Genomic DNA, 22245 nt, shown 5'->3' on the forward strand with positions numbered 1-22245 from the left:
ATGGAAGCTGTTAAGTTACGTGCATGAAAATTTTCCAATATATTTAATGAGCAGTTTTCTCTAATCGCAACACAGTTGCTCGCCTTCCTTCATCTTGTTTATAAATTAATCACTTTGGAAGCGTTTACGAAAATCCAGTATGGGTTAACCGCTTCACTGTTATGCCGAGTTTGTAACTATAGGAAATGGCTAATTTTATTTTGCCGATGGTCACCCAGAGATGATTGTATTATGACGCATTGAGTAGTAAGTACTTTGTATTATCTTATAAACATCAGAAAGACAAACCGACGACCTTATCTTGTATCGGAGAATCACAACATAGTGATTCTTTACAAAAGAGTGCAGATAATCGCTGTTGCATCTTTCACTATTATTTCACTATTTATATTCACATAGTAAAGCATGGCCGGAAACACTCCCGGAAGGTACTAACAAGGACACAAAGATATAGAAATAACAGAAGGCAGTAAGTAGTGTACTGTAAAAGTAGTGTAAAAAAACTTTATTAGGCGTAACTGAACAGTTCAATAGTACGTGGATACATAATATGGTCTCACATCAGGTGATCAAAGTTACGACCATTAGCAGTGATGCATGCTTGACACCGACGACGCATTGATTGCCGTACAGTTTTGAAAATACCTGGAGTTTCCCGGATATTAGCAGCGGCGATGGCGATTCTTGCAACGAGGTCTCCATGTCAGAGGCAACAGGTGTTTCGTACACCATGACTTTAAGGGTTCTTAAAGCCATGAGACAGGTCCACCACGCCCAATTCGAGTCCCAAAGGACATGTCCAGATACTGACGCGCAGAAATGCCAAAATGGGCTGGAGCCTCGTCGTGTTGGAACTCCATTTGTCGACGCACAGTCATTGGAACATGGTTCAGTAAATTCGGCAGAACTTCTTCCAGAAAGGTCCGATACTTCTGGAAGTCCAGTCGGAGTAGTAACAAGTATGAGTCGACTAAACAGTAAGCGACGATACCTGCCCATACATTAATGGCGAAACGTTGTTGTGCAGCATGTGATCGCACATTCTCATGGGCCCACACATGAGCATTGTGGTGATTGAAGACTCCTTCGCGGGTAAATGAAGCTTCATCCGTGAAGTTTGAAAATCCGGGACTATGGTACGTTTCTGCAGAAACCACTGCGCGAATTCCACACGCCGAGGATAATCTTCGGCCATCAGTAACTAGACCAGATACTGATGGCTGAAGGACTCAGAGTGCAAAACGCGCAATACACTGGATCGAGATACTCCTATAGTAGAGGCAGGACCAGCCTTCTCTATAAAGGGGCCCAGGTGCAAGAAACCTTTTGGGACCCTAAAATATTTTTCAAAGGTAAAAATTAAAGGATTCGAAAAAAACGTATTGTAAAACCTCTTGCCTGCAAATGATTTTGGCACAGGAAAAAAAACAAAAAAACATTCGAAATATAATACCTTTCCGCAAATATGTACCGACTGTGCCCACTCGATCGTGGGGCCCGGAAGCCTTGCACCCACTGCACCCCCGAGATGGTCGGTCCTGAGTAGAGGCAACGGCACGTGTGCTTGTCTCTGGATTATTGTCCATCGCATGTAACACCTCCTCTTCGATGGTGGGATTTCGCTTCGATCGTGGCCGCCCGCTATCATGCCTGCGATCCCCGAATGATCCTTACTCACACATATTCTGATGCAAATGCGCAAACATTTGGTGATGCGGTACACATCTGTTTGGGTACCTTTCGCGATGCATTCGTACAGCGGCTCGTCCATGACCGTCAGCTAACCCATAAACGAGGTGCATGTCTGCCATCTCAGCGTTCGTAAAACGACGCATGTTCTTCGTACGACGTCGAAAGTTTGAAAGCAATTGGGGCTCCAGGTGAGCCCCAATTGCTTCCTTATTCCCAATTGTCATACGTATTTAGTGCCGTGATAAATGATCGGGTTGTTGCGAAAGAAACCCGATATTACTGGATATAGATTATAGAAATATTGGCGATAATTCATATAATTATAACCTAACGCGAGGTTTAAAGTAAATTGTTTAATACTTAAAAGAGAAACACACTAAAATGCTTGAAGGTAAAGTTTAGCGAGTTGTTTAGTTTAAAGACATCTATTAAATTTATAAAAAAAAAAATTAAAAAAACCCTTCATCCATAATTTTGTGTTTGACAAAGGTAATCCATCATTCTAACTCGCTTTTACCCCATCATACACTTTTATACTGAATGCGAACAATAACGTAAAGTATTTGCAAACTGCTGTTATAGAACGAATTTCAAAGTGACTTCATCATCCGGGCTTCTGGAAGTGTAAACAAGGTAATAATGAAAAGCTATCAGTAAAGGCCAGTTACTGTATAAAGTACGCTTGCTCGCTAAAAGCTTCTTTAATACATTTTAGAGCCTTGGACTCGTTAATATTCGTTCTTTCAAATTGATGGTGCGGTCCATTAACCCCCAAGATAAGGTGTTAAGAAAGTCGACGGAATTTTAAACGAGAAAAGTCGCACGCGCCTTGTTTTCATTTGCGCGTGTTGTAAGGAGATAAGTCCCGCTAATTACCGATCTGGGAATGCTTTCGTTAAGATAGTGGAAGCCTAATAGAGATGTGTGCGGAGCGCTTTGTTATATTTTTCTCGAAACCAAGGACGCGTGTAAAATGGAACATCCTCTGGTTTTAATGAAAATCTCGCCGAAGAAGAAGTTGAAGAAATCATCAGCGTCACAAGCAATTTAGCAAAATGTCCATTAAGACCGCAAAAGGAAATGCAAAGGAATCGAACTCGCAAGTTACAACTTCCATTAAAATCTCATTATATAGAAGGTGGTCAATCGATCGCGAGCTCTTTATCCCTCCCTCGGCTGTATAATGTGTCTTTTATTAATCTCGGCCACTAAAAACATCGCTCCTTTGCACTCGGCACTTAAAAGGACATTTCCAGAGGTGTCGATTGAAACTAATTGCCATCGCGGTGTTATATTGTTTAACGCATTTGGCCGTTGTTGACGGCCTTGCCGAAGTTAAAACGAGATCATTTGGTAGCATTACGACAAGCTGATGGCAATCTCGTGTGCCTTCTACGAGGTTTCAATTTGTCCACTAAAGCTAATAACCACTCTGAGAAAATAGATTGCGAACGACTGAATAGTTCCATTGCAAAATATGTTGAAGTAGAAATATTTTAATGATCGCTGTGCATTTTCATGTTAGTTTAAATTTACATATCCCCCCCTCTTTTTTAATACTTGCCATACCAGCATAATACGATATTTTAGCGCATACCACGCTAAAACGCCACGTATACTTGACAATGTGAAAAGAATTATTGTTATTGTTCACACGCAGAACCATATACGGATGAAGTCACGAGTCAATAACAATACTTCGTTATAGAGATCGAGAGTATAAAATAAAAGTAATTTGGTAGATAACTCCCTCACCACCACAAAAAAAAAAAAAAAAAATTGTAAATACGATAGATTTACATTTCCGACACTAGATGGCAGCACGACTTCTGATACAAAACTTGTATCAGAATGGTCGGTGATGGGTACCCATCCCCGGCATTCCTTGAAAACCCAACACGCCGAAAAACGGCGTGTTGAATTTTCAAGCAACGCGTGTAGTTGTCTGTCTCCATGTGGGTTCTATGGTCGGTTTGCCTGTTTGCGAGGGGGAAACCGGAGTACCCGGAGAAAACCTCACTCCACGGCCCGAGACCGACTAACTCGGCAACTGAGCGGAACAAGCCAAGAAATAAATTCCTAAATGCTTTCACCGGGCTAGAACCCAGTCCATCCGAACAGCGAGCAACTGTGCTACGCACACGGCTACCGTGGACCTGTTTAGAAGCGCTCACTTAGATGCTTTCATATCAGCTGCACACTTGAGGAGAACACGTAGGCCTAGGACTATAAAGCTCCGGGTTTTTTTTAATGATTCACATGAGAAAATAATCATTTTTATTCGCGTTATAAATGCATTTATTTTACTGAGCACTTTAAAATCGATTTACGAAATTTTTCTTCATTAATATTCAATCAACTATTTGTTTTCTTTTTAAGTGGCATTAAGCAAATAGCGATTTTTGGGTTGTGCAACACTTACCAGTATGACATTCACGATGCAATTAATGATATGAATATCAAGATTTACCTGAAACAACTGAAATCAGTTTGATTTTTTAACCACAAAATTTTCCGGTAAACAGAGAATATCTTTGTAATTAATTACTGTGTTTATTAGAAACTGTATTTCATTATTATCGCTTACAGAGGAACACATTAATGTTTCTCTTGTAAATTATTATTTCCCTTTCTGATTTATAAGTGAAATTTAACAAATAAAAAAATTTCTTACCGTGTTAATACCTATGGGAACAATATCGACATGTTGCTTTACGCCTGACCTTACGGAATCTTGTCCTTTGACCTGATTCGAAGCGAAGTCGTTGGCGACACTTTTTTTCGTTTTTGTTTCTGCTGTGCACAGAAAAAAATTCATCTCCGGCGGGCAACTGTGGAAAAACAATATCTGCAGATGGACTTTCACAGCCATAAATTACGTTCGCCGCAATTGGATTTAGTGCAAACGTTCTTCACTGGAAGCAGCATTGATTGGAAGAAGGATGAATGAGGATAAAAATATTTCTGAGGAATAGAAGAAGCAAAGCGAAAAAAGAAAACTTTAATCATACTCTTCGAGTTTTTAAAAACACTTCTTTCTTTCCTCAGTCACCTCATCTCTGTTTTAGGATTCTGTCCAAAGAAACAAAAAAGCGTAAGTAAGTTGCCTCTGTTGGAAATATCAAATGAATAATCATCGTATGACTATTCTAAGTTTATTGTAAAAGAGAAAACAATCAAGTCACCGAATCTAGTTTTGTTGGTTTGTATTCAGTTCAATTCTCTCACGGGATTAAACACATTAGTAAGATACTGCTGGAATAAACAATTCGAATTCTTGATTTTCATTTTACGATGTATGAACGAAAATTTTCTGATTAAATCCCCCCCCCAGGAAACGGGGGGGGGGTTTACAGCATTCATACATGCTGTCTACTTCAAAGTAGTTTCTGAAGTGGAACTTTAAAATCACACGCGAACAGAGGCGTAGCTAGAGGGGGGGGGGGCGGTTCGCCGCTGGCGGCACTTTTAACCTATTTGAACTTTTGCAGTTAATTCTAAAATACAGTCTCGAGAACTCATTCCCAAATATTGTAATACTTCTGCGAATTTTCCTCACAATTGCTGTAAGTGTCGCTAGTTTTTTCTAAATAAAATTGATTAAGAATTACCTATATTATTATGAAAGAGACTTCGTCAATGTCATCGTTTGGGGTGTACTGAGAGGGGCGGCAAAAGCCCCTCTCACGTGAATCATCTTTGAAGAAGCCACAACTTCGAAATAAACGGCGAATTTTGCCTCTATCCACCCTTGCGCAGAAAAATTGTACTAAGTGCAATAGTGTCATCTGATATGCCGTTTAGTTAAAACCTCACCTAAGATGAAGAAGCAAATATATTTTTAATTCATCACATACGTAGCAGGATTGTGAAGTTCTCTCGTTAAATGAGGAGAAACGATTAAAAAAAAAAACATTGTAATTTAATTTATTATTAAAAATATTGTCATGCTTTTAATGCATGACCTTATTTGCACAAGGTGCTCCGAAATGTTGAAGATTGTTTTAATCCCAGAGGAATCATGCACAGCGACCGGATGTGAATCTTGTATTATTATTAATCTGCATAAATCTTCTCTTCTGTCCTTTGAACTGAATAAGATGGAATAATAGTTTTGTAAGAAGTCAAATAAATCATAAGCATTTTGTTTTTTTTAAATGCGCAGACAAAGTTATATGGCAGCAGTTCAGATCTGAAACATTTGTAACCGGGGAAGGAATTTAATTCAATCACTCAGTGCAGCTGTTGTTTGTGTTAGACGCGGACTCTTTAGTAAGAAATGCCAAAAAGGAAATCGTTAGGCTTCTACAGGACCACACTGGATTTGTATTCATGTCTTCTGACTTCCTTCTACATACAATTGAACAAATCGATAGCGTTTCAGAACACTGATGTATCTCGGGGGGAAAAAAAGCGAAAGAACATGCCCCATCATCCATGGAAATAAAACAAACTAAGAACAGGTATTGCAGGGGGGGGGGGGAATAATTAAGGAATTATTGCTAATCTTCCCCCCCCCCTCTACATCTGCGACAATGAGTGATCTCATACGTCATACTCCCTGCTCCTAATGATTAGCGGTAGCATCTGTCAGCCTCCGATATGTTGTTAGGATGGAGTACACCATTTGGCTACTTATATAATTAACCTTTAAATAACGACAGATTAACTGAACTTTGGCTTCACTACGGCCAATTATCTGTTGTCCCAATAGTGCAACGACATTATCTACAGGATCAATCACATCGAGGAGAAGTTCGCAATTGATTTGAAGCGTCATTTCTCAACCCGCCACAAGAATTAAAATTAGTTGGATGGAAGACCATAAATCGTCATAATATTTAAAATGCTGTGTCATCTGTTCCTTCATTTAACACGGAAATTGCAAATTATGAGTCCTAGTTGTGTTTTATGGTTTCTGTTAGATAAGCCTCTTGAAAACAAAGGGATTCAGTCCATGTACAGGTTTCGAATGGTCCGAGGAATAGCCGACAATGTTCGCATAGTATAAGATCACAGGTTTACTATTAATACATCAAATTTCCTGTATTTCAAGACTCTGGGCTTTAGTACTTCATACCAGGTCACATAAAAATCAAGAATATTTTAGTAGCCCATCTTTAAAAGATTCTGGTTTTCTCTTTAAGTGAATAAAGTTTGGGGCTCAGTGTGAAACCGTTAATCAAGTGTACTAATAAAAGAAACCATATAAGTTCTTGGGCAGCGGTCGTTTCTCATATAAAGTGACTAACCTTCGTGGCGATGGTTTGTTACGAATTCATCGAAGGCTTATGAAGCTATAAACTTGAAAAGCGAACATTTGTCGCCTTCTTACCAATTGATTTATTATCCTTCAATGTTCCAATTGTAAGTTCAGTCCTTTCAAGTTCTTTTCTTTATTATTTATTTTTTCCTGAACAGGGCCTGACATAAACTTAGTCCCATGGGAACAAAGATTAACATTTGATATATCGATTCTGAAATGCTTCGCTGTCCTTTACATACAGACGATTCATCTTTCAAGCAGGGAGTCCATTATTGTAAAGCACGAGCGAGGAAGGACGCGATTAAAAATAGAGATTATGGTAATCATTTACTACATCATAATCTCTGACATTATCTGACGGGAGATCTTGAATTGTTGGTTGATGATGCAAAGATAGGTAGGGCAATTTGTGATGCTGCTGAAGAATAGGTTGGAAGTGTGGGCAAACGATCAAGACTGTCAATTCAATGTTAACAAGTGTAAAGTTATGCACTTTAACGTGATGCAATAACCATCCACATAATTTATTAGTGGAATTATGCTTAAAGTAACTGATGACGAGGCTAAGGAAGGATCTTGGAGTTATGGTGGATAAAAAGTTCAAAGGTTGCAGATACAACTCAGAGGATAATGGCGATGCTGAAACGAACATTGATATGGAAGTCATTTCAGCTTTACAAGGTCCTTGATAACTGGATTGTTGTGCGCACATTTGGTCTTCCGGGTTCCAAAGGAATAATAATAATAATAAAAAAGCTCTGAAAAAGCTGCAAACATGATATCGGGATTGTGGAATGTAGATTATGTATGAACTGCCGACATTGATAGACAGGAGAAATAGGGCATTATAGGGATATCGGGTGATATAATTTTTCATTATACGGAACGTAGGGAGATGACAAGATTGCATTCTTAGACGTTAAGCGTGTGTATCTTTAAGAAAAGAGTAACAGCTAGATTTTTCCTCTGGTAGAACTGAGTGAGTGGAACAGTTTGTCCGTTGATGTGGTGAATGAGTTTAAGAGAAGGTATGACAGCCGGTGCATGGTGTCTTCAATGAGTCCTTGATCCCTTTGAAGTCTAATAATAATATTTACTAGGGATTCTGAAAAAAAAAAACAATTCTTCTATCAGATAATTATTAAAATGATTCTCAAAGAATATTTTCGCGAAAAATGAATTTAATTGGCCTAGATGAGACTATCATCCTCATTACTGAAGACTTGAACTTCCATGTTTGACATTTAGAATAAACATGGAAGTTATATACTTCAAGTATTTAACTGCTTATCCCACCCATGTTACTAATGTGGAGCCAACGTGCAAAAACTGCTTCGAAAATTAAGCTGGCTACTGTAAAATATTCAAACTCCATCTTCAACCCCAGGTTGAATTTCTTTGGTCTTTTGTTCAACATAAAACGTCTTTCTCGGTTTGAATGCAATTAAATTGCCGGCCTGATGGGCCGAGTGGTTAGCGTATCTGCACTCCACCCAAAAGGCTGCGGGTTCGAATCCCGCCGTGGGAATGGATGTTTGTGAAAGTGGTGGTGGGTGGTAGATGGCGTTGGTGGAGACAGAGTGTTGTAGAGTAGGTTCCCTCCCTCGATGAGTCCTTGGACTCCCTGGAGGTGTCACGAATAATAATGAATGTGAGAACGAAAGCACTTTGAAAATTGATGGCTAAAAAAAAAAAAGGAGCGTGACCTTTCTTGATACTTGTACATTCACAAAAAAAAAAATAATAATAGTTGCTTAGATCTGTGGTGCTCGAAACGATTAAAGTCAATAAAATAACTTTGAAATAGTAACCAACCTCGCGTTCTCTCTCAACACGTTGTATATGCTGTTCTGGTTATCCACGTCTTTGCATCCAATGGTTCGTCAGTAATAAAGTTTCCTTGATCTCCGATCTTCCACCTCCCTGTCCCTAAATGAAACCTTCCTACTATGCACGCACAATAGACAAGGAATTGCACTAATTTTCCACGCTCCTCCTCCTCTTCCCATAACCGCATTGATAGACAGGAGAAACTTTTGTCCTTGAGACTGGTGAATAGTGCAAGCAAACATACAACGGATATTAGTGTATTAATCTTGAGATCTGAAGAAAGGTTTTGCTATAGATTTTTGAAAACGATGACGCAACTCCGATTGAACCAATAAGAGTTGAGCGACTTTGTTTGCTCTTTCTTTTAGTTCTGTGAGAATTTCTGAGTAGCCATTTGGTAAGTTTTCCAATAATTGTGTGTACTGAACGTGCTCCTTCACACGTGACCATTATTTGCTGGGCGTCTGTTTGGTTATACGTTATTGCATTGACGTGACAACCTATTTGCACACAAACAACTTTCCCCTGTTGTTTCTACGAGGCCAACTCGTAGCTTTGAGACAAAAACCGTTTCGACTGTAGCTTCGATGCGAATATCTGTCCGTTTATATTAGCAGAACGAAACAAGTGTTCGGAGATTCGTTTGATAGAAAAAACTTTAGGCTGACGGTTAAAGCTTAAGAAGCATTCTCCTCCGAACATATGAGGTATTAGAATCGAGTGAGGAGAGTAATGAACGTCCTGAACGGTGAAAGAAAAACGAATTTGCGAATCCAATTTAGGGTGAGCGAATTGTCTGAAATTGCTTTTCTCTCATCAGGCTGAATGATAGACATTCTCACTACGTTTTCAAACAAAGTCTCCATTTACGGCATTGCTTAAAAAAATGGATACAAAAGTACATGTTCGGACTTTGTTTGCTATTGAAAAAAGTGAAAATAACGTTGCGTTGTGTCCCATCTTAAGTGGAGACGAGAAGATAGAATATTACAAATGGGTTGTTCGGTCACTTCGCTTAGTTGCCAAACATGCAGAACACTTTTATTGGCAGCTTTTGAGTCATTGTACTACCATCACTGAATTCTTCTGGCCATTACTATGAACGAAAGTAAAAAATACACTTCATAGGTAACAATTATAGATAGCCTAATCTTTTACCAGTTCAATTAATGTAAGAGTTTTGATATTTCTTTTACATCCTCTGTCCAAGAAGAAACTAGTGGCGCCACCTGTTGTATCATTTTGTTGTCGAAAGCGGCAACCTTCGTTAGTGTTGTGTCAACTGTTTATGATATTTGTTTCATTAGAAGCCGAGTTATAGTGCCAAGAGGGACAGTGTGTTTTGACGAACTGTCGGTCGTCACGATATTCATGCCGTACGAGACGAATTCTCGCTATCAATCACTTAAAAACTTCGAGATAAAACTCACCATTGATGGCCACGCGGGACGAATTCTTTGTGGATAATTCCCTTGGAATCGTAGAAACAAATCAGCATTGTCTTTACTTTTGACTTCTCCAAGCAACTTTTTTTTCGGATGGTTCTCTTCTGGTGGTCTCCACTCAGCATTCTGGCGCTTTATTTCTGGCTCATACTCAAAACACCACGTTTCGTCGCAGTAGCGATCGTTTCAAGGAAGTTTGAGTCCTTACGAGCGGTTTTAATGAGATCCTTGCAGTGTTCAATTCGATACATTTTTTGGTCGTGGGTCAACTTGTGGGGAACAAATCGCGAATTCAATTTACGAAGGCCCAAACTCTCGGTCAAAATGTTGTGCGCAGTTGATTTTGGAATCCCCAATTCATCTTCAATCAATCTCACGGACGATTTTGGGTTTTCTTTGATGAAATCACCACTTTTTGGATGTTAACTTCGCTTAGTCCAGTTTTTGGACGGCTTTTCGTCGTCCTCAAGCGTCCCATGACCACTTTGAAATCGCTTAAACCACGCGTAAACGTGAGTACGGGATAAGCATTCATCACCGTAAGCTTTTAAAAACATTTGATGTGTTTCGGTAAGACGTTTACCAAGTCTAACACAAAAAGTCAATCGCAGCTCTCTGTTTGAAACTCATTTTCCGACCGTTCGACGAAACACACTGTCACTCTTGACATTATAACTCCGCTTCTAATGAAACAAATGTCATAAACAGTTGACACAACACTAATGAATGTTGCCGCATTCTATAACAAAAAGATACAACAGGTGGCGCCACTAGTTTCTTCTATTTTCGTAAAGTTCGGTTTCTTTTTGGACAGAGGATGTACACTAGGCTAGAAATCATCTCGACCAGAGGTTATTTCCGAGCTGTTAATTTTCAGATACTTAATTATTTTTAAGAAGGTTTCAAACTATATAACTAGATTTCAACATTTGTTATGTTATTTCGGTCCCACGACAATGTCCTGCTTTGAAGAAATCAATCAGTATCCTTCACATTTGAGAACAGATGCATTGCTTCTTCTACTCTGTTTTTTTCTGCACTATGGAATCAAACTTGTGAGTGAGCTGATCCAAAGTAGACCAAACTGGATACCTCTTTTACTAAGTGATATCAGGAGCAGAATACCCGATATGTTTGAAGTTCCCTTACAAAATAATGAATTCCATTTGTAACCAGCTCGTATATTAACACTTAGCTAACATTACACGATTTTTCCTCGGTTTTCAGATGTGTATTTAATATTCAAAGAACAGTAAATTAAAGATCTTACCCTAAAACTCAAAATTTAAATTTCCTTTATACCGAATTACGTATATTGAAAATGAACCTAATACTTATTTTCAGAATAACAAATATCAGACAATGGAAGACATTAACAAAAAAATGCGTTCTACCGCTCTCTGTCAGCGCAGCCATTCTCAAAGACGATGACCCTTGTTTGGAAAGACCTATGTTCGAATACAGTCCGGGATGCGAGAAACACAGAGATAACAGGATTCTTTCACCCGCGAAGCAGATATGATTATACTTCCTGATTGGCCAGCTTTGTCGGCTTATTCTGACCTAGCGGGTAGTTTTTTTCGTCGTCTATTTTGTCAAATTTTTAGTCTAACGTGGACCTGTCTTTCTAACTTCCAGACATCGTTCTGTAGTAGAAATAGCATTATTTTTTATGAGTATGAATACGAACTGCCGTAAAGCACGCGACATTACATACACATAGCGGCAAAAATATGTTACATACATGAATATACATCGGAGGAAGGTATGGTAGAATTTTTCGTTAGTCAGCAATATATGATCTAAAGCTCTTTATTACTAAAACACAAATCAATCATAAAAAAAGGGTGTTTGTTGACTTATCGAACTGATAGACTTCATTTTAGTATAAGCATTTTCTTCGTGTTATTTAAAAATATTTTTTACGGCAAATATAATTTGATAAGGTAAAAGTTTTTTTGTTCAAACACGCATCAATAATTCTTACGGAGGTAATGTTTGCCAAAGAATCGTTTGTTAATGACTTAAGTAATATAGTTTGTACCAAATAGAATACATCCTACGCAAATAAGGAATTTACAATTGAACCAAACAACGTTCTGTCTTGTAATGCGCAGTTTAAAGTTAATATTGACATTACAATATCCCTTATTGAGCAATCAAAGCACGTTTTCAATTGGAATGACAACAATGGCGTATGCTAATAGCTATATTTAAAAAAAAGCAGTGTAATGCTTCTAACGAGTTCGTCCATTTACAAAGACAAACAGCGGCAATGGCGTGTTTGTTCTGAGAGATCAGCGAGTCGATTGAATGACATAACAATTCCGAACTGGAGTCGCTATTCCTTATTTCCTTAGTACGTACATCTTGCTCATCCATCTTACTGTCCAATCTTTATCTGAGTAGATTTCCCATTTAGCCTGCATGGCTCATTAAATATAATACCACGTGCGTGTCTGTGTGTTGCCAAGCAGTCTTCTCCTAGTGCACATAATCTTCTGTTGTTCGATTCATCCTTGGGGATTTACTTGCAAGTCATCTTTAATAAGTTCCTTTGTTTTTATTGCAGATAAAAACTTAGGGATTTTCTGCCCTTAATATGCTAGCTGGCTACATAATATTATCACTTCGCTTTGTTCCTTCAAATAAAAGATTAAATCTTCTAGGATAGGTGGATGAACCCTCGATGTCTTCATTAAAGATAAAAGGAAAACTGTCTCCTTTGAACTCGGTATGAGAAGTGTTTTCTCCCTAAGTGCAGGGAAGCGAAATGCTGTGTTAAGTCAGAGTACAGCGAAGTGAAGCCTAAAGAACGAATTTGATTTATGAATACGATGGAGACTTAATTCAGAAAACACTGGACAAAATAGCAACGATGGTTAAGTCTCGGTGTTTTAAGTGGTAATTTACTTTATTAAGGCTTTCTAAATTTATGGATTTTCTTTTGTAGGAGATAATCCTCAATTAAAGCAGTCGACATTGGCAGTAAATTATCCTAATTAAAATTTTAAAGTATAAACTATTATTAAATGAAGGCACAGAAAAATATTGCGAGAGACAAAAACCGAGAAAAACAAATTTAATAGATGCAAAACTTAAAGATCCTAATATTTATCCAAACGAAGAAAAATTACAAACTCAGTTAGACCAAAGCATTCAACGGCTGCCACCTGATTAATAATTCTGGGATAGAATGGCACCGCTTACGACTGGGTTATTTATGTTCGAAGAGATTGAACTGGTGTAATAACAGTTGCTCAACCTATTTTATTTGTTAGACAAATTAACGATTATCATTAAAGATTTTGTTTTTGAAAGAGCACATTCTTATATTAGTGTGAAAGGTATCCAAGTACGAACTTCTGTGTTATTAAATAAACGTCTTGATAACATACTGCGTTGTTACTTTTCTGATAACCAATTGAGAATCTCTTCAAGTCCCTTCACACACCCACTCAAGGGATTGCAGTAATTGATAGCTTTATCCTTCTTAATTCTCAGCTTTTTCCCTGTCATGGTCTTGAAGAAACAGTCCGTTGGAATAAAGTTAGGACTTCTCAAACACTAAAATCTGTTAAACTGTGAAGTGGAATGCGTTGTGTAAAAAAGTTATAAGCACGACATTTTACACAATCATGAAATGTATTCTTCGGAATTTGTATATTTGCGGAAATACTTAGGTTAATGTGTTCAATGTAACTTGAAGGGCCCTGGTTCGCTTGATGAATTTCATCACGATATACTATCACATTTCTAGTTTAAGCCAACAGAGAATACAATTTGATCGGCCAAGTTCCAAATTGCCAGCCCATCTTTGTTCGTGCAGTACCTGCTAACACGGGAATGTATTGGACATTAGGTCAGAAACCCCCCATCGATTGTCCACATTCTTTATAAGATATGTTGAAAGTTTCCTACCAGTAATTTGACCTGTTTGGTGAATATCCATTGACATTTTTATGCATTTCTTGGGAACGTTGGTACCGATCGTCGTAAACTTAACAGTTGAAGTGCATTCGGAGATGATTCAAAGAAATTGTCAGTCGACTTGAATTCTGTACCAAAAAGTCCACTGTACTCTTTCTAGCAGCAAGTTTTCAAACTGCTATAATTTTTTGTGGTTCCCATTTACAAATGGTATTCCTGTAGTACATTGGTACCGTGGTGGTCTAGAATCCAAACAAGGAACACTTTAAAGCAACTTTAGATCTCCAATAAGCTGGGCAATGAAACTCACCCCTCACCAACATCCATACCCACGGCAGGATTCGACCTGTTGATTAGAGTGGATAAGTTAACTGCTCACCCTCTCGACAAACTATTTTCTATCGTTTTGTGAATATCATCGCAGTTCCGTAGTTTGTTTAGTTGGTCCTCATCCCCTCCACCCAAAAATTTTGCGTACGTCACTGGAATGAAGTTTTATCGTTTTCAAGAATTTTTCATCTTAAGTTTTAAGGCTCCATTTTCAAAACAGTCAAACGATCATCTGAATAACGAAATGGGTTATATAAATAATAATTATTATTATTGGGAAGCTGAAATTCGAGACAATCGCTAATAAATACAGATACTGTAAATTCTACCATTCGGTACGAGTAATAAATGCAGTGTGAAACTCCCACAAGCAGTTGCGACGCACTTTATTACGTCACAAAGGTTTGTCTTTGGCAACGCCTCCAGCAATTTTCCACACAAACAGAGCATTTTTCTTCTGGAAGTCACTTCTTTTAAATGATAATACACTCGTGCAAATAGCACGTCACAGAAAATGATTTAATACCATGTACATGACTGTAAGCCATTAATGACTTGCCATTTCCATAAATGTTACGTTCGCTCTCATTAAGTGCGCGGTAACTGCTATCTGGAAGTCACTCCCTTTGACAAGTTTGGTAAAGCGATCAATCCCACTGCTCTTCAGCCGTAGAAATAGCTCTTTAGTTTGACGGACTTTTTTTTTTTTCTCTCTTATTTCTTGTCCAACGTATAATCTTTGTCTGTTGGGGAGGTCTTTCATTAGACACTCTCGAAGATGGAGCTCAGTATGAAATTTCTCAAATTTTTAGAAATTCGTAATACTTCTGATCAGTGGGGGTTCGTGACTTGAAATCGTGTGTATGTATATACGAAATATGCATACACACTGTAAGTACAGTGTATACGTGTTTGGATAAAATATCAAAATTATGATAAAAATTAAACATGAAAAAATATTGTTTATTATCGATAAAATTATACAGTTTAGTATAATTCAAAATTACTTAAAAATAAAATCCATTATCGTAACCCCAATAATGTTCTAAAATATAAACTATAACAAATGTTATGTCTTTAATTGTAATGTCCAAATATTTAAAGCGACGGAGTAAACACGATAAGCACTACGAACACTCTACTACTGGCGAAAACTGCATATAAACAACAGTGGAACTGCGCGACGGACAGTGCCGCATTACGCTAATAGCTCGCATCTCACTATGTCGTGTATATGCTTGCGCACGTAGCAATATGACACTGTGGCAAACGCAGTGCTACTAACTTCCTTCGCCCTCCTAAGTGCTACAAGATGGATTTTTATTGTTTTTTATACAAAATAAGAGAAATGTATAGAATTGTTGATGATAAAATTAAATATTACAAGTAAATATATTTATATATCGAGAAAAATTGGGGGTGCTGCAGTTCCTATGCACGAGCCTTATAATCGTTTATTACTTAAGTGGGGAATTTTCTTTTCTCGAAGATCACATAAATAAAGTTACTTATTCATTTGATTATTTTGCCTCTTTTTTAAGGTTTAGGTAATACAATGCATCCAGTTGCTATATGCAAAATATGGATTTTTTTTTTGTATAATTAAATACTTTCACAACCGAAATTCATCCCTTATTACCAGGAAAAGGGTTTTTCTGCCATAGCATAAGCTTTAGATTAAGAATTAATCTAAAGGATGAGATGACGTAGTATTTCTCGACCAACATCTTCCCTTTGCAGTTACAGATGTTTTAACAAACATATTGGAAACAGAACACCATTAAGTAAGCAGCTATCACATCAATGTCCATTGATTTATTGTTCCCAATAAATCAGCGGACACATAAAAGCTACCGAGAAAACCTATTTTCCAAAACTTTATGCAATATTTTACTTTCTGTAGCGAAAAAATATCGCCTATATCTTAACATCTGCCACCATATGTAAACTTTTGTTGCCATGGAAACTTAGATGTATCACGTCGTGTCCACGGACAGGAAAAAAGTAGACTAATAAATTTGCCACTCACTGTATGCTAGCAGATGCTATTGTTTGCTGCGGAAACTCAAAATATCTCGACGGAACAACAGTCAACATGTTTACACCAAATAATCATAACCAAACGAACAACTAACATCTTTTCTGAGGTCTGTTGCTCGAGTCTGTGTAGAAGATATTATAAAAATAAAGATGTCCGCGCGGTTAGCCTAGTGGCTGTACGCTTCGCAACCATATACCTGGGGAAGGAGTGTCCTAGGTTCGACTCCCGTCTACGACGTGAGGAACTTAAGGATCTTTCTCAGCCATAGCCAAGTTAGCCGGTCTTGGGAGTGGACAGCAGGGTTCCCCCCCAGTTTATCTGGAAGTTTATATCCAGCAAACAGGCAAACCGACTTCGTGGACACACGCGGATTACAGTCATAAATATTTAACCTTGGTCCAGTGAACACACACGGATTATAGTCAGGAATACTGACCCAGCCAGAGGCCTGATTCGTCAGCTATGCCGGTTCCGAGTCCGGATAAAATTTGGGGGGAGGGGGGGAAGAGAATAAGATGGTACCGTACCTCTCGTAAAAGGGACTCATAGCCGCTGTATCATCATACGAAATTGATTACAGAAGATGAGCATCTTTGTTGATCCTTATTTAAAATGTCGTAATGACATTTCGATATTCTGTAGTATTCTTTTAATATAATACATTAAAATTCCAAATTAATATACGGTATCCGATTTTGATCAATAACTCCTGATATCAATAGATAATTATTTCGTAAAAGTATGTTGTTTGTAGTTTAAATATTTAGCGTTTTATAATTTGAAACTCTTCAGCACTCATAATATATTTTATTTCTCAGCGCCAGCTGGTGGAGCAGAAGCAAAAGCAGAAAAGGCAGACTCCTGGGATGGTTCACTCCTCAGACAGCAGGCCCGTTTCAGGGAAAGCGTGGTGGGCGGGTGGAAAAGAAGAATCGAAGCCGTTAATGACAGGGTACAGCGTGCAAAAAAATAACCAGGGCGTAATGTTGTGTGAGTATTTAGATATGCAATACATCCAAAGATTTTCTATTTTGTGCCATAATTAAGATTTGTGTCTGGTATTCTAAACCATTAAAAGATAACCGAATTAGTGATTCATTGTCTTCATCAATAAAGATTGTCTTTGCTTGTCAGTAATTGGCTCATTTCCTTCCTCGCAGGTTATGACGGTCCCATGCAATACACTATGGTATCCAACAATCCCGATGCGATGCCAGCTGTAGAGGTGACTTCTTCCCCCTGCCAGTTAGAAAGTTCAAAGGATGACAGCAGTAGTAGCTCTTTGAGTTCTTCTAGTCATTCAAGTGAGTTTCCTACCATACCTTCTTGTCACACACGTTTACGAGGTTGACATAACTGTGAAGATACCATGAATTAAAAGAATAATATTTTTCTTCTAGGATGCGATATTCCAAGAAGAAGAATTTGGAATGAAATGTCTATCCTATCAACAGTTAATCTTTGCAGGTTAGGTTCGAATCCTGTTTAGCACTTGAGGAAACGTTATAGGATTTGTCAACTGAAGGTGACTTCCGGTTTCCGAGATATCACTTTCGCAACCCCTCTTTGTACCATTGTTCCTAATTGTTTTTCTGTTTACCTTCAAGTGGCAGTGGTAAATGTGGATTATCTTCAACCCTACTTAGCACTCTCACCCTTTTTACCTCACATTTAGTTTAAATCCTTGAAATAAATGTGGATTTGCTTGCTCGCTCCATAAATCTTCTTTCTAGGTCTTATTTAATTCTAATGTGTTAATGAAAGAAATCATCTATATTATCCCAAAGTGTCTCTAGAATTATAATAAACAAGAAACGGTTCAGAGCTGATTCTGATGTAATCTCAGAATACTCTATTATCATGAGATGTCTTCATTGGCATTTTAACGCCCTCATACATTAATTATATATAATATTCTTTAATTCTTTATTTTTAGGACATTACGTAATGCATTAATCATGCCTTTTAAATCCAAATTGTATTTTACTGACATTTAAACCGTTTGAGTCTTGATCCCTTTCAATGTTTTAGCAAATGCTTCGTTGACTTTAAATCTCTCCATAGCTGTCATATTCTATGTACCTTTTCGCTTATAACTTGACACACAAAAATCATCCTTCCTTCCGGTATCTGTGGATCAAAGAACATTAAAAAAACTTTCTTTGTCTATCCTTCCCGAGACTTTTATTAACCTGATTGTAACTCAGAATGGCACATATTGGGGTGTATTTTCCCCTTTTACTACTGTTTCTCTTTCGTTGCTTCATTTGTAATTTCACGCTACAAGAAGAAACTTAAGTATGCCAAAAGTGTATTATCTAAGTTCGGTAGCAAATTACTCCTTTCCTACATATCAGGACGTTGTCGCGATCTCGTCCAGACATTATTTTGTATCTTTGTATCAAAATCTTCGTTGGCCTGTTAAGAGATGTACAGTTTGTACTGTACATCTCTTGAGAATTTTGCAATCATCTAGAGGGTCTATAGATGTGCAATGTTTTCGAGCTTCAGCCATGAAAATCTTTTTAAACTATTTTAATATAATATCAGTGGTAATCTTACATCAGGTAAATTTTAATTAATTTTACCCCCCCCCCCCCCTCCCATATCTAATTTTTCTTGTCACCAGTGACTTACCTTAAGCCAATAACTCTGTCTAAATTCTGTGAGCCCCTTTACATCCTCTGCTCTTAATGCCTTTCTGGGAGTGCATCGCCAATACAATGTAGTTTCATCAGCATCACATGTTACTCGGGACTGATGTGCTCGTTTTTAAAGCCGTCCTCACACTCAAGTTCCAATTTAAGTTCTTTATGGAATTGCAGCCTGTTCCATTAACATGGTATCCGAACAAGTCTACCCCATCACTCCAACGTTGTCGAAACCATTCTATCATCACTCAGTCATGCTTTCAGGTAAGAAAAATAAGTAAGAAGCAACCCAATGTTTTCTAACACTCATTTGAATCAATACATATGTATCACACTCTAACACCACGTTCGAGTTAAGGCAGAAGTGTTGCAACATTGTAGTTTATGCTTGACATTACCACTGAACTCTGTCTTGCTTAGAAGCAGTAGTTGGGTTAAATGTAAGCAAAATAATCGAAGAGTCACTCCAAGGGATTGCTACCAATTGCAGATGTAAACGAGTGAGAGTTTTAGGTTTTAATGTAACACCATCTGTGAAGATCTAGTGAAGTAGTCGAGCGGTTCCTAGAATTTCGAGTTTCTCCTACTTGTCTCCAGTTAGGGACGAGCCTTATAGCTTGGAAATGCTGCTGTATATAAATAATCTAAAATAAATTAATTGGTAGTAACTAAGTTGCAATACGCAATTTGTAGAAATATGACTTTGTTTTAACTAACTCGCTGTAGCTACCATTTTCCTATATAATTACATTTGCACTGTCCAAACAGAATTTTAAATAAAGGAATTAATTTCGTTAATGTAGTTTTCGATTAATCTAAAACTATGTTAGATGCATTTCCTGTTATCCACCCAAACAACACTAACTGATTTAAATCTTAATCATATTTTTAGCGTGGCTGAAATATTTCTCGACCGTATCTTTAATTATTTGGTTTCCTACGCGAAACGAAATACGGTTAAGTTGGAAACATTATCAAGCAATCTGTACTAACTGAAATGAAACTAATTTATTTGAAGCAAAAGCTCGTTCAAAACACAAAATTATAAAATTAGTTGGTAGTTATTCTATTACCATCTGCCTTATTTCTACTCAGCATTCATCTGGTTACATTGTATTCGTTTAATTTATTTTCCCTGCTGGTTCTCGAGCTAATAATGAGTTAACGAAATTATTCGAAGAAACAAATCCATGGTGGAAAATTGAATTCATTTGATTTTTCTATATTTAGATAAGAGAAGCAGATTGTTTGTATTCCAAAAGATATTGGTTTTTCGAAATTTCTTCATTTGTCAAATAAAAGCGGATGCATTTAATCAACGACGAGCAAAGAGGAATATAATTGAAATTATCATTCATGAGTAAAGCACCACAAAAAATTATTTGCTCTTAAAAAAAAAAGCATTTATTTTTGCTCGAAATTTCGTTACAACAAAAAAGAGATTTTGCAGTCAAGCTATAATATAGATTCACGGTACTGGGGTGGGGGATGAGTAAGGAAACGCGTAACTAGACTAAAAAATTACTTTGCACAGTCTGGAATAAACTGGACTGTAATGCAGTAATCGAAGCGATTAAAGAAATGAGACCAGTCTAGTATGTTTCTTTAGTGCTATGTTGTTCTGGCTGGTTTCCAGTTTTGAGATTAAAAAAAAAAAAAAAAAAGAGGGGGGGGCTACATACGTTTCGAGACTCTATAACGGAAATGAATGATACAGAAGAGATGAGCTATTATGAGTGCAAATAATTCACGGGTCTGCCTGTGGCAGACCATGCCTGTCAGGTTAGTTTTCCATACTTAACAAACACAGCCGACCTTGAACCCATTTGGTGATTGTATTTTACTGTGAAGATATGAATGTGGATAGTTCGCTGGCCATGTGGCTGGCGTACCTGTTCTCCAACCAGCAATTTAGGGGTTTGAATCCTGTCGTGGGCTGGGATGTTTGCGAACGTGAGACCACAGCAGAGTGCCCAGATTATGTAAATCAATAAATAAGATAATAATAAGCCACGGAGTTTAGGCCGTTGCCATCCGAAATGGAATTTATCCTCTGATAGAAAGGCGAATAATGTTTTTCCCCTTTAAGACGTCAACTAGTCTACTGCACAAACACAACTTCAAAACCTTTCATCAAATGAAATTGTTTTATTGCATAGAAAACGTAACAAATATAGATTTTGAATGTATATCAGCGCTCTGTTTATATTCCCTGCGGCGTCGAGTTTTTCTGAGTGTGCGTTTATTAATGAAAACATAGCAATCGAAATTCATCTTCCACTTATTTAATTGTGCTGAAACTAAGTCACTTTTTATAACACTCCACGAAACTAGAAGGGAATTTTTGAAAAGAGAATTCCGTCCATTTTTTTTTCTGGAAAAAAATAGTAAAATTGGAGTCACTAACATTATATTATTTATATATAAATTGTAAATCAAAATTAATGGCCATTTAAACGTGTTTGTTTTAAAACATAATCACACCATACTGCAAATATAACGGATACCAAAACAGTCATATTTGGTCGAAGATGACTGCATCTAAGTTTTATTTAAACTAGACGCCAAATTAATTACTTTATTGAATATTATATCGAAAACACTTACGAACTCCAATAAGGCTTATAGAAAAATGCTTCTATTTCCAGTGTTCACTCTCGTGATTGTGGCCTGTTGAAAAGTTATTTCATGTGTCCACTTTACAGTAATTTATTTCGTATAAAGGAGTTGTCTTTCCATTTGAATCAGATACTTTTGCGATAAACTTCGTGGTTAAGTCCGAGAAAGTTTCTACACTTCATTAATCATAAATTAAAAGCAGCTCTTGGGCAGTGTCGGAGAGCCTGTTGAGGTACTAAGTCCTCGGCATTAATAAAGTCGTGAATAATGACACAGACGCCTTCGTTATAAAATATTCTGGTTTCGGTTGCATAACAGATGCTGCCCGGAGCTGGATATTGATGTAAGTCGCCTGTGTAATTATGGAAAAGTTAAGCAGGCCGAGTTAGGAGAAATTTGTGCATATAAATTACAAGCACGCTCAGGTAAGGAGTACCCAAC

General features: G+C 37.5%; 2 protein-coding genes across 6 annotated transcripts in view; one reads left to right on the forward strand and one right to left on the reverse strand.

The window, feature by feature from the left end:
* LOC150102783 (tubby-related protein 3-like) overlaps positions 1-22245 on the reverse strand; it is a 514140-nt gene that overhangs the window by 378423 nt on the left and 113472 nt on the right. The gene's annotated exons all lie outside the window — the stretch shown is intronic.
* Positions 1-22245, forward strand: part of LOC150102784 (protein king tubby 1-like) — a 393182-nt gene that overhangs the window by 287266 nt on the left and 83671 nt on the right. For all 4 annotated transcript variants that reach the window (XM_090398898.1, XM_090398894.1, XM_090398895.1 and 1 more), the window contains 2 exons: positions 17353-17524; positions 17695-17838. In XM_090398898.1, the coding sequence (XP_090255024.1) occupies positions 17353-17524; positions 17695-17838 (316 nt within the window). The remainder of the gene's footprint in view (positions 1-17352; positions 17525-17694; positions 17839-22245) is intronic.

This window comes from Typopeltis vanoorti, chromosome 10 (genome assembly GCF_054136105.1).
Source record: "Typopeltis vanoorti isolate ZY-2024b chromosome 10, IOZ_Tvanoo_1.0, whole genome shotgun sequence".
Taxonomy (NCBI): domain Eukaryota; kingdom Metazoa; phylum Arthropoda; class Arachnida; order Uropygi; family Thelyphonidae; genus Typopeltis; species Typopeltis vanoorti.